The 13,477-nt window shown below is 38.2% G+C and overlaps 1 protein-coding gene across 3 annotated transcripts in view; it reads right to left on the bottom strand.

The window, feature by feature from the left end:
- Positions 1–2,345: 2,345 nt before the first annotated feature.
- Positions 2,346–13,477, bottom strand: part of CASS4 (Cas scaffold protein family member 4) — a 67,242-nt gene continuing 56,110 nt past the window's right edge. For all 3 annotated transcript variants that reach the window (XM_073681011.1, XM_073681012.1, XM_073681013.1), the window contains 6 exons: positions 10,098–10,523; positions 6,907–7,017; positions 6,602–6,733; positions 5,176–6,513; positions 4,064–4,141; positions 2,346–3,357 (listed from right to left, as the gene is read on the bottom strand). In XM_073681011.1, the coding sequence (XP_073537112.1) occupies positions 2,941–3,357; positions 4,064–4,141; positions 5,176–6,513; positions 6,602–6,733; positions 6,907–7,017; positions 10,098–10,523 (2,502 nt within the window). In that variant the 3' untranslated portion in view covers positions 2,346–2,940. The remainder of the gene's footprint in view (positions 3,358–4,063; positions 4,142–5,175; positions 6,514–6,601; positions 6,734–6,906; positions 7,018–10,097; positions 10,524–13,477) is intronic.

The raw sequence follows: 13,477 nt of genomic DNA, 5'->3' as shown, positions 1-13,477 counted from the left end.
AAAGTGAGAGGCCCAAAGCCTGAGGCTGTTCCTTCTTCTGATTTTTTGCAGTATTGTTATAGAGACTTTATCCTGGTCACCATCCACATCAATGTTTACCCATAGCTGCCACTGTGCACCTCAGGTGGGTAGATGTTTCTGATTCGCAAGGTCCTTTTATTTCAGTTATATCAAAGCCATGTGACTCTCCAACTGCCGACAAACTGAGCCCGACCACCTAACAGCAAAAGGGGTAAGCAATGTGAACCGCTCAGCGTAACAAATGACATGCTGATTGTATTTATGTGTACACTAGGGGGCAATATACACCAGTAGAAGGACATGGTCCATACATAAAAGAGTAAAGGAAGTCTCTACGGACACCTGAAATTTACCCTAAAAAAGGTACAGTATGTGGTTAAATATAATGACTAGTTCTTTGATTTTTTTCTTTTCACAGTACGTTCAGGTTGTTTTTTTGAGCTGAGACCAGGATAATTGGGGATGGACCTTTTTTTTGCTACCATGATAGAGCCTTTTAGATTACTTTATAGAATGCTCGCCTTATTGTAGATTAAACTAGACTGATATCCTCATTGTAGATTGGTCTATAAAATGTTCTTATTGTAGATTATAGAATGCTTTCCTTAATGTAGACTAGTCTATAGAATGCTCTCCTTATTGTAGACTACTCTATAGAATGGTCTCCTTTTTGTAGATTAGTCTATAGAATGCTCTCCTTATTGTAATTAGTCTATAGAATGCTGTCCTTATTATAGATAAATATATATAATGCTATCCTTATTGTAGATTAGTCTATATATTTCTCTCCTTATTTTAGTTTAGTATATAGAATGCTCTCCTTATTGTAGGTTAGACTACAGACTGGTATCCTCACTGTAGATTGATCTATAGAATGCTCTCCTTATTGTAGATTATAGAATACTCTTCTTATTGTAGATTAGTCTATAAAATGCTCTACTTACTGTAGATTAGTCTATAAATACTTAATTTATTGTAGATTAATCTATAGAATTCTTTCTTTATTTTAGATTAGTCTACAATAATGAGAGCATTCTATAGACTAGTCTACATAATGCTCTCATTATTGTAGACTAGTCTACAGAATGCTCGTTATTGTAGATTAGTCTATAGAATGTTCTCATTATTGTAGACTAGTCTATAGAATGCTCTCATTATTGTAGAGTAGTCTACAGAATGCTCGTTATTGTAGATTAGTCTATAGAATGTTCTCATTATTGTAGACTAGTCTATAGAATGCTCTCATTATGGTAGACTAGTCTATAGAATGCTCTCATTATTGTAGACTAGTCTATAGAATGCTCTCATTATTGTAGACTAGTCTACAGAATGCTCGTTATTGTAGACTAGTCTATAGAATGTTCTCATTATTGTAGACTAGTCTATAGAATGCTCTCATTATGGTAGACTAGTCTATAGAATGCTCTCATTATCGTAGACTAGTTTATAGAATGCTCTCATTATTGTAGACTAGTCTACAGAATGCTCGTTATTGTAGATTAGTCTATAGAATGTTCTCATTATTGTAGACTAGTCTATAGAATGCTCTCATTATGGTAGACTAGTCTATAGAATGCTCTCATTATTGTAGACTAGTCTATAGAATGCTCTCATTATTGTAGACTAGTCTACAGAATGCTCGTTATTGTAGATTAGTCTATAGAATGTTCTCATTATTGTAGACTAGTCTATAGAATGCTCTCATTATGGTAGACTAGTCTATAGAATGCTCTCATTATCGTAGACTAGTCTATAGAATGCTCTCATTATTGTAGACTAGTCTATAGAATGCTCTCATTATTGTAGACTAGTCTATAGAATGCTCTCATTATTGTAGACTAGTCTACAGAATGCTCGTTATTGTAGACTAGTCTATAGAATGTTCTCATTATTGTAGACTAGTCTATAGAATGCTCTCATTATGGTAGACAAGTCTATAGAATGCTCTCATTATTGTAGACTAGTCTATAGAATGCTCTCATTATTGTAGATGTCCTGCAGCTATGGAGTACTGGATTTGGATCTGACCAAGGACAACATCTGCATTCAGTTAGTATGTTCTCTTGTCCTCTAGGGTTGTCTTGTCTTGCTCTACAGAAACATACTGATTAAGTGGCCTTTCTAGGGAAATTATAGATTGCAAGTGCCATTGGGGACAAGGGATGTATGGAAATGATGTACAGCAGTTTAGAATATGTTGACAAACTATGAGAAATCAAAGGAAACCAGGGATGAAGAATAAAGCGTAATTTAAATATTCTTTTGTATTAAATACAAATTTTTTCAAAATACACATAAAAAGAGGAGCGAGTCTGTACAAATGTCCATTTGGAAATAAATTTACAGTATAAGGATGCTCTCATCGCCTTTGTGTTCAGCCCAAAATGAGGAGAAAACGGAACATATTCTGTGAATCCCTTGTGTATATTGATAGTCGTTTGCTGAAAGACTGAAATCTTCATGTGAATGAGGTTCCTTTCAACTCGGAGGTTGTCAACAGTCTCCCCGATTAATGGTGAGAACATGTTCTATTTTGTTACTGTTTTTTTTTTTGGCGATAGCAGACTAGGCTGGGAATTAATACAAATGAAGCAATACTTCTTGGGAAAAAAGGTATGTAAATGAGCAGTCCTCCAAAAGGAAGTAAATCATCTTGAGTGTGACCATAAGGTATCTACTCTACGAGTCAATGCATATACTCCTTTCTTTAAAAGCGACACACCAGTAGAAAGCAAAATAAGGGACACCAAGATGTTCTCTCCAGCACAGGGTATTGGAAGCGGGAGAGACACTTAATCAATGGTAGCAATAAGTTCTCCATCTTCTTTGGCTTCACTGGTATCCTTGTCTTTGACCTTGGGTCATTTTTATCCACAGTACATGACAATCAATTTTGTATCTCCTTGACCATTTTTACTATCATTCCATCATTGCCCGAAATAATTGTGTATAGTTGGACAGCTCATTTGTCCTACATTGAAGCTCCTGCATGGTGGCCATGCTTGGGTACTGAATGGCAGCCGTCTTGGTTGCCATGGCCAAGTTTTTGAGTAGACTACAAAGCTCACTACTCTTGAATAAAATGTCATTGCGGGCTTCGTTGGTCTTGACGTCTTGGCAGAGAAGGTCCACCAGTTTCTGTCCGACCATTATGATCAGTTTTCCATGGGTGATGAAGACTTCTGGTGTCTCGTTTTTGTTGAGGCTGTCTTCAAAAACACGGATCGCCTTCTGGAGAGCGCCGAAGTAAAGGTAGCAGCTCTCGGAGAGTGCGATCTTCTTGACTGGTTCTGTTGATCTAGGGGCTTCTGGCTTCGTTGTAAGGACTGGGGGGTTCTAAAGGAAAAAAAGAAGGAATCAATGTTCTGTTTTTATCATAACTACATTAGAGATACACTGTCCTCCTGAATAATGAGGATCTTCGGGATGAGCATATAGACATCAAAATGTTGATGATTTTAACTATAACTAGATGTGCATCAGAGAAGTTGCTTGTAAGCCCCTTATTTCCACTATGGGAATAGTATGCCCACTAAGCATACATTTTAATAGGGTAGTCCAGGGAAATCATGGTCATTGAATGATCACATTGGCCAATATCCTATCTCCCACTAGCAATTCGACTGCATGAATATATCCTGGAATCAGGCTTCAGCCATCCTTTCCTCTAAAATAAAATAGAATATCGTCAAGATCAATTATTCCATAAAAAAGATTGACATAAATATCCATATGTGAAATGTATGCTATTTTCACATTATATTATCCAACAGGGGCAGGCGTTTTATTAAAATTTATATCCAAAGGTTTTTTTTTTCAGGGAATCATTGACACAAGCCATATCGGTATAGTTGTGGTCACTTATGTCACATGACTTAAAATAACGCTAATGTAAGGACCCATCACCGCCAACTGGATATTAGTGGTACTGCAGCATTAATTACAAAGATTTGCAAAAATAAATCACTCAGCGCTTGATTTCGCTGTGAAGAAAGACCCTTTATTGTGAATATAATAACTACAAGTTGAAACTGATCTTTACCTTTTCTTCAGGACTTGTCTTATTTTCCAGCTGTTGAATTGGAGATAAGTTCTGCATTTTCTCAAAATCCTCTTTTTTCTGTAGAAGAAGGGAAAGAATACATTAAAGAAGATTTCCCTTTAAGAAAAGTGGACTCCAAACAGTTTAATAGACATAACAAAGCAGATAGTCAACCTCCCCAAAGTCCATCGCCTGCTCTCTGCTGCTACTCCGGCCACAGTGGTAATGTCATGTCAACTGCTCACGTCAGCACTGCAGCCAATCACTGAGCTCAGTGACTCTTACCTCTTTGCCAGCAAAGCTGCTGAGCTCACTGATGAGCTGCAGTGGGGACGTTAGCTGTCGATTAGATGTCACCGTTGCACCCAATAAAAAATAAAAGCAGAACAGCAGAAGAGAGTCGGCACTGGACCTGGGGAGGGTGACTATCTGCTTTGTTTGTTATGCTATGTAGAGAAAAGAGTTTGGGGTTCAGTTTTCCTAAAGTGGAAAACTCCTTTAAAATATGATCTAATATGCTTTAATCAGTGATTTGATCCCTAAAGATGATCCTATGACTATAAATGTTGGGGGAACAATTTCAATATCAGCTAGCCACAGCCCATGTCCGTACTGCCTGTTAGGGCATATGGATGTTATAGACGCGGATCCCAATTCAGGACTCACCTGTATCATGTAATGCTAGGTTTACATTGTGTGGCTGGCTGACACTTCACTCAATGACTACAGCTTATCCTTATGGTTTAGAGCAATGCTGGATCCATTGTGATCAATTGATTGCTGCACCAACAATATTTTGATTAATGAATGTACAGGAGTAGAAAAGCATGGCTGTCATACTTGTTATTGGTTGTATCTAATATTGCAGCTAAGCCCTATTGAAATGACTAGAGCTATGATGCAATACCAGAAACAACCTGCAGACAAGTATGGCGCTGTTTCTAGGAAGAAAAAGAACAACAAACTTGATTCCTCATCCTGGACATCCCTTTTAACACTAAAACCCTTTAAACCATCTTATACAATACAATACATTCAAGCTCTTCAATAGGAACAGATGACATGATGGAATTTATAAAATAAAAAGAGCTTAAGTAACTGTGGAAATTTACCTGAAGGTAGACATAACCGTTATCTTCCATAGCTTTCTGCCCGAAGAGCTGGCGATTTTCATCCTTGCGTCTTTCAATGGTTTTATTGACACATGACTTCTGAAGAACTTGGGTTTCTTTGCGGAGGGGAACCTGTGGCTTTCGGCTCACCACATGTTCCTTCACAGGTTTCAGCTTCTTCTCATTCTCTGGCTTTTTAAATAAAAGTTTTCCATTGGCTATAATAATAGACACAAAGCGCTTGATATCATCTGGAATTGTCCTGGCCACCATGACAAACTGGTCAAGGTCATCAGGTGTCGTATGAGGTTTGTTAATGACCAAAGCCTGAAACGACCAGTTGCACAGATTTATAGCTTCCTGATTTTGAGAGAGGGTCTGGAAGGAGTCTGTAAGTGTTTGTAGCTGGGTATTAATCCTCGTTTGGATGTTTGTATCTGTCAAGTGAGAAGCATTGACCTTGACGCTCTGGGCAAAGTCTATGAACTTTTCTAATGAGAGGATAATACTGTCTACAGCTCTGTGAATGTCCTCCAGATTGGCTTCCATGTTTTCCTGAAGCCTCCATTTGCTGCTGACAAAGATCATAAGGCTCGCTATGGAGCTCGACACCCGTTCTTGAAGTTCAGTAATCCTCTTGATGGCCACTTCTGGTTCTAGAGTTACCTTGGCGGTGCTTTCGTCTGGAAGGGACAGCGTAAAGGATTCACTAGAAGCACTGGATGAAGTAGACAAGGTGCTGGTTCGACTTTCTGAGCTGGACACAGATAACCTATCTTTGTCAAGTCTGTATAGAGAAGGTTTAGAATTCCTTGGGAGTGGTGGTGGAACATCATATATTCTCTCATTGTATGATTGGCTACTCATCTCAAACTTTGGGGGAGATCCAGCAGATGATCCTCGTGGGATGTCATAAACATTTTCCTTGGAATCTATGTGATTCAACCCTTGCATCCCTAAAGTTGATGAGCCTTTCCTTAAGCTTCCATTTTGATGTGGAACAGAAATATCTCGGGATGCAGGAACATCGTAGAGAGTTTGATTACCCATTGATGATGGCTTACTTTGCTGTGGTGGGACATCATATATTTGACCTGATGCACAGTGGGAATGAACTGGTCCATACCGTGTTGGAGGCACGTCATACACCATACCTCTGTCTATGGATATCTTTCTACATCCACCTTTTAAATGATTTCTTTCAGGGGATAGCGGGTAGTCATAAATCCAGTCTGACTTCCGGGGGTTTGGTAGAGTGTTGTAATGAGGACTCGCAGGCGGAGTTTCACTTCTGTTCTTTTGGTGAACCAATGTTCCCGTTGGGGGGATATCATATACCTGTAATAGGTACAAAGTGGTCAGCAAAGTAACACAGATGATATTATGGATACATGTACCATGTATAGTTTAAAGATACCAGACGTACATTTGAACCTTTAGGAGTCATGACATTGCTTCTTCCTGGAGTGTCTGGACTGGATGGGATGTCGTAAATTTGCTGTTCAGACGGTGTGAGAAATGGAGAACGTCCATTGACTGGAGATGGTGTGGTACCTCGCTAAAAATCAGTATACAAGTTAATATAAAAATAACTGGACGTTAAGGTGTACCATCAGCAACATAAGCATGTGTACAAATAGGAGTGGGATTTAGGTGAAGCATTGTCAGAAGGACATCTTACTTTCAAGAGGAAAATGTAAGGTGAAGGTGAATTATCTAGAATGTACTCACTGGGGAGACAACTGAAACATTCAGCATAGAAGGTGGGACGTCATAGACTTCTGATTGGGATATGTTGGTGACGTTCGAAGCACGTGACGCTCTTGGGAGGGTCAAGAGATGCTGTAGGACAAATGACATAGATATTACGTCTTCTATTTAAAACAGCCAGTTCAAGGTTTGATGTAAAATTATGTGACCAAGTCTTATTGTCTGAACTACACTTAACTGTTGGCCAAAAGTCATCTTAGACAATGAGATTGGGCCACTAATGGGAGTGAACAAGAACTAATGACTTACAACATGAAGGAGCTAAAGTACTCAAGCATCTTAATCTTGTTGGCTTGGACTTCTGAAGTGACCATCCATTCTGGAGTTAAGAGGAAGATCATAATGGAATTCCCCTTTAAGTAACCAGGTTTTTTTTGATGGACTGCACTAATTTTACTTCTACGTAACACAAAGCTTTTCTTTTCTGAGCTATTAGTCTTTACAGAAGAAAAAAAACAGAGACATCTATAAATACCACATTTTGCTGACTGATAGAAAACATGACAGTCCTTGGAATGCAAGCTGGACCTGCAGCCTATGAAGCAGAGCACTCTGCATACTGTCCCCTCTTTCGCTCTGCCGGGGACATCAACCAGCTGCTGGTAACAGCTGACTATGTTGAGAGCTTAAACATTTGTGTTGCACAATATTCCAGAGGGTAAATAAAAGGAAGAGAACTGAGATGAGTATTTACGACCTAGCGCTGCATCTTTTTTTCATTTTCTGAATCTGCAGAACATTGCATTACTGGTGTAAATACAGAACGCAGTACAAGTCCTATAATGCATCACCCTGTGGTCTGGAACTTCTTTTTATCCGACATCCTTTGGGAAACCCTGACCGTTTTAACCTGGATTAACAGATAATTCTGAATTTTCACGATTCAGACTCTGGAACTCGAGGTCAGCATGAGGCCACGTTCACACATTCAGTATTTGATCAGCATTTTACATCAGTATTTTTAAGTCAATCACTCTGTGGTCTGGAACTTCTTTTTATCCGACATCCCTTGAAAAACCCTGATCGTGTTAATCTGGATCAGCAGATCATTCTGAATTTTCACGATTCAGACTCTGGAACTCGAGGTCAGCATTTTACATCAGTATCTTTAAGTCAAAATCAGAAGTGGAACAAATCAGAGGAAAAGTAGAAACACGTCACCACTTCTGTATTTATCACCCACTCCTGGTTTTGGGTTACAAATACTGAGATGATATACTGACCAAATACTGAACGTGTGAACTCCAGAAATCACAGTAAGGCCACGTTCATACGTTGAGTATTTGGTCAGTATTTTACATCAGTATTTCTAACCCAAAAGAAGGAGTGTAACAATCAGAGGAAAAGTATAACAGAAACACGTCACCACTTCTGTATTTATCACTCACTCCTGGTTTTTGGCTTACAAATACTGATGTAAAATACTGACCAAATACTGAACATGTGAACATGGCCTAATTGGGCAATAAGCTGCCTAAGAGCACTTTCATATTGCGGCCCCAAATTTAAAAAAAAATGTCTATTTTCAAAAACATTAACTCGGCGCCCAGTGTGAATGCTGTTTTATTAAATCCTTTTTCAATAAAAAAATAAATAAATAAGTCTACTTAAAGCGTGTTGTCATTTTTCAGTGTGTAGTTATCAAAAATGGGGCACCAATTTTTGTATTTTCTTTTTGAAGTTGTCAGTAGGTTCAGCCTCCCCTACCCCAAACTACATAAATGGACATGCAGGTCTTTGAAGTGTAAATCCATTGACAACTTTATTTCTTCTATCTGTTGCTGCATTCCCACAAATTAGCGTTTTCAATCATATGCAAATGATGCATTACGTTCTCTGGGCGTGACAGAGCACTTAACGTGCCACTGCCTCCAGAGTTTGTTCCTCGTCCAGCACCACCGTTTTTAGCTCACTGTCTGTGTGACATTAAGCGAAAGGCAAGGAAATCAGACAGTGATCTATCAAGCTAAAGAGACTGATGCTAGGCGAGGAAACAACCTAAAGAGGCAGAGGCTTGTCTTATACCCAAGGCACTTCATGCCTCATTTGCATATGAATTTAAACATTAATTTCTCAGGAAAGCAGCAACAGATAGAAAATATAAAGCTGTTGCTGGATTTACATTTCAAGGAGCTGTATGCCCAAATATGTGGTTTGTGGGAGGGAGGGTGAGGTTGAGCATACTGCTATTTTGCCTTTAAAGGGAATCTATCAGTGGGATCAACCTTCCTAAGGAATCTATATGGACATGTAGGTCATAGAAAGTTGAATAAAAAGATATATTGACATCTACGATCCACTGAATGGTTTCTGAGAAATCCACCTTTTTCTTAATATGTAGTTTAGCTGTTAAGATCTATGGGCCGGAGGTAGAACTCCCTGAGAATCTGCCTCCAGAGCTGATTTTAAATGAAAGGGGGCGTTATGTAATGACTGACAGTCTGCTCCCCTAATCTACAGTCTCACACTGGTAACGCCCCTTTACATTTAAAGTAATCTCTGGAGGCAGATTCTCAGGGAGATCTATGTCCGGCCCATAGATCTTAATAGCTGATTTACCTATTAAGAAAAATTGGGATTTCTCTGGAATAAAACATTGGATTGCAGATATCAAGGCATCATTTTACTTCAATTACCTGCATGCCCATATAGACTCTGGGTGTAGGAGGGCGGATCTTACTGACAGATGCCCTTTAAGATTATGACTTCTGTAATTCTCCATAAAGTTGTTGAAATTTCTTCCTTATAATGATCATCACAATTTTTAATCATGCCAACAGAATGACCGTCTGACTACCAGTACTGCCTTGCTGATTTGCTAAAGGTTCTCTCACGATTTTTAAAATGTTGGGGGGAAAGAGAGCACACTTATGTACAACTTCCCCCCTCCACACCCTATCTCCAGTCCCTGCTCTGTACATTTGTAGGAAATTGCACAATTCCTACATACTTTTATGTTTTTTTTCTGAGAAACAATCTTCATGAACTGAGATGGTAAAAATAGAAAAATCCATGAATGCAGATTTCCAGAGTGGTTATATTGGTTGTCCAAACTTAAAAGAAAAAAAAAAAGATACCGAGACTGAAGAGAATGGGGATGACTCAAGAACTTCTAGTGACTGGGACTCTTCATGTTCTCGATGATTATTTACCTGGCTGGAGGAGCTGTTGGTCCTTTCATAGAAGACTTGAGCAGGAGAACAAGTAGGAGTCTGATAGATGTCCCCAGGTATAGGCTTCTTTGTTTCCGGAGTGATGTATAGGTTTTCCATCCTCTCGTACATGGTTGCCACCTCAGTCTTGGGTGCAGAAGGCACTTGGTAGATGTTCTGAGGGGATTGTTGCCTGCCCAGGGAGTTATAGTTGGACTGTGCTACTGGAGACTCATTCTGGGGTATGGTCAACAGTTGTAATCGGTTGGCTGGAGCCAGACCTTGTCTTCCATGTAGATAGCACCTCCACCAGCCCTCGCTACCCAAGATATTCTGATCTAGCACGGTCAGGATGTCACCCTTTCGGAAGGCCAGCTCGTCTGGGCATTCTGCCTTGTTGTCATACAGTGCCTTGGCCAACATGTTCTACAAAGCAAAAGACGACATGAAGATTAGGGCATATCTTATAAGGTAGTACACATGGTCAGTCGTCTTGAGGTTAATGTTTTCCTGTATGTGAAACTGGAAACCACAGTGGACCAGAAAACATTTAGTCCCATAATTATTGTAATGTGGTTCTCTGCTCTGTTATTAAATTTGAGAGTAGTAAGTCATGATGATAAAATAATAAAAGAAGGCATGGTCACCCCTGGACTCCGCTGCCCGCCAGTCCTAAAGCAATGGCTTCACCAACCACTAGTGACCTGACCACTGCTGCCAATCAGCAACCAGACATTCAGATCACTCGTGGTCAGTGAAGTTGTTGCTGCTAGAGCAGATAGTGGAGTCTAGGCGTGAATATGCTTTCTTTTACTGTTTTACCATCATGGATTGTCCCTTTAACGACCATAATTCATATTCACATCAGTAAAGAGCAGTATTATAGTAGATATTTGTGTATACAAAGGAGGTAGTGTTATAGTAGTTATATTCTTGTACATAGGGAGCAGTATTATAGTAGTTATATTCTTGTACATAGGGAGCAGTATTATTGTAGTTATATTCTTGTACATAGGAAGCAGTATTATAGTAGTTATATTCTTGTACATAGGAGCAGTATTATAGTAGTTATATTCTTGTACATAGGGACAGTATTATAGTAGTTATATTCTTATATTCTTGTACATAGGAGGTAGTATTATAGTAGTTATATTCTTGTACATAGGAGGCAGTATTATAGTAGTTATATTCTTGTACATAGGGGACAGTATTATAGTAGTTATATTCTTGTACATAGGGCAGTATTATAGTAGTTATATTCTTGTACATAGGAGCAGTATTATAGTAGTTATATTCTTGTACATAGGGGGCAGTATTATTGTAGTTATATTCTTGTACATAGGAAGCAGTATTATAGTAGTTATATTCTTGTACATAGGGGACAGTATTATAGTAGGTATATTCTTGTACATAGGGGCAGTATTATAGTAGTTATATTCTTGTACATAGGGGACAGTATTATAGTAGTTATATTCTTGTACATAGGGAGCAGTATTATAGCAGTTATATTCTTGTACATAGGGAGCTGTATTATAGTAGTTATATTCTTGTACATAGGAGCAGTATTATAGTAGTTATATTCTTGAACATAGGGTGCAATATTATAGTAGTTATATTCTTGTACATAGAAGGCAGTATTATAATGGTTATATTGTTATACAGTACAGACCAAAAGTTTGGACACACCTTCTCACCTTCATTTTAAATGTGTGTGTTCAATGACTAAGGCTACTTGTTAGCAGAAACGCGTCTGAAGATGTTTTTAATGATTTACCTCAGATAGCTGCGACTATCTAGATGTTTTTTATCCTGCTCTACTCACCGTGATCCAATAAAGGTATTTCCTGGAAGCTTATGCGCTGGAATTTTTTAGTTTTTTTTACAGTATTATAGCAGTTATATTCTCGTACATAGAAGGCAGTATTATAGAAGTTATATTGGTGTACATAGGCGTCAGTATTATAGTGGTTATATTGTTATACATAGGAGGCAGTATTATAGTACTTATATTGTTATATATAGGAGGCAGTATTATAGTAGTTATATTCTTGTACATAGGGGCAGTATTATAGAAGTTATATTGGTGTACATAGGCGTCAGTATTATAGTGGTTATATTGTTATACATAGGAGGCAGTATTATAGTACTTATATTGTTATATATAGGAGGCAGTATTATAGTAGTTATATTCTTGTACATAGGGGCAGTATTATAGTAGTGATATGCTTGTACATAGGGGCAGTATTATAGTAGTTATATGCTTGTACATATGAGCAGTATTATAGTAGTTTTATTCTTGCACATATGGGCAGTATTATAGTAGTTATATACTTGTACATAGGGGCAGTATTATAGTATATTCTTGTACATAGGGGCAGTATTATAGTAGTTATATTCTTGTACATAGGAGGCAGTATTATAGTAGTTATATTCTTGTACATAGGGAGCAGTATTATAGTAGTTATATTCTTGTATATAGGGGGCAGTATTATAGTAGCTATATTCTTGTACGTGTATGTTTCAGAATGTAGAGATAGTACTGAGAATAAAAAAAAACCTGCATCCCTGCTAAAACCCCCTACTATCTACACCCGAATCTTTCCCCCACCTCCTTCTTGGTAAACTCTCTTCTATAATCATTGACATAACCGCTAGAGGAATATGTTACAGCTCACTGCAGGAAAAACAATATATAACACAAAGATATGGCCTTATGTTATTAATATAGGAAGACCCCAACCATGAATTCCATGACCAAAGGGTAAGATAAATGAAAGCAGACATACAATGTGTGGACACACGTGAGCATCCTACTGAAACCCGTCTCATGCACTGAAGAAATGAATAATTATTAACAGGCTTCCTGCACGATGGAGAGAAAAGCAATCCCATCTCAAAGGTTACGCAAGAATCGTCATCGTCAAATTTCACTCACCTGCAGTGACAAATACTAGCCCCTAGAGGGCCCAGTGCTGGGATAAAAACTAGAATTATGAATTACTAGAAATTGGTTTGACTTTTCCTCTCTTTGCTACATTGCAGTTTTTAAGTCTGTGATATAATAAAAATTATATGCAGAATAAAGTCATTACATTTGGCATTTTTCATATTGTCCACTAGGGGTCAGCATAGTAGTAAAGCCAGGCCATCCCGTTTTACAGCCTGCTGTGAAGTTCAGTGTTATTATGTTATAATTAGTAAAAGAAGTGGATTTGTGATAGAAAGATGCTACTACTACAGTAGAGAGACTTATCTGCCTTTTATACAAAGGGAAAGAGCAATTTTATTAGAATATGATTTATGCAGCAATCCCATAGTTATATTTTTGGAAAAGCTGCAAGTAGAAATGGGAAGAATCTTAGAACATCCTCCGCAGCCAT

The sequence above is a fragment of the Phyllobates terribilis genome, unplaced genomic scaffold, assembly GCF_046119375.1.
Source record: "Phyllobates terribilis strain yellow unplaced genomic scaffold, ASM4611937v1 Scaffold_5__5_contigs__length_657084704, whole genome shotgun sequence".
In the NCBI taxonomy this organism is placed as follows: domain Eukaryota; kingdom Metazoa; phylum Chordata; class Amphibia; order Anura; family Dendrobatidae; genus Phyllobates; species Phyllobates terribilis.
The sequence above is the reverse complement of the archived record's forward strand: the minus strand, read 5'-3'. Positions and strand labels throughout refer to the sequence as shown.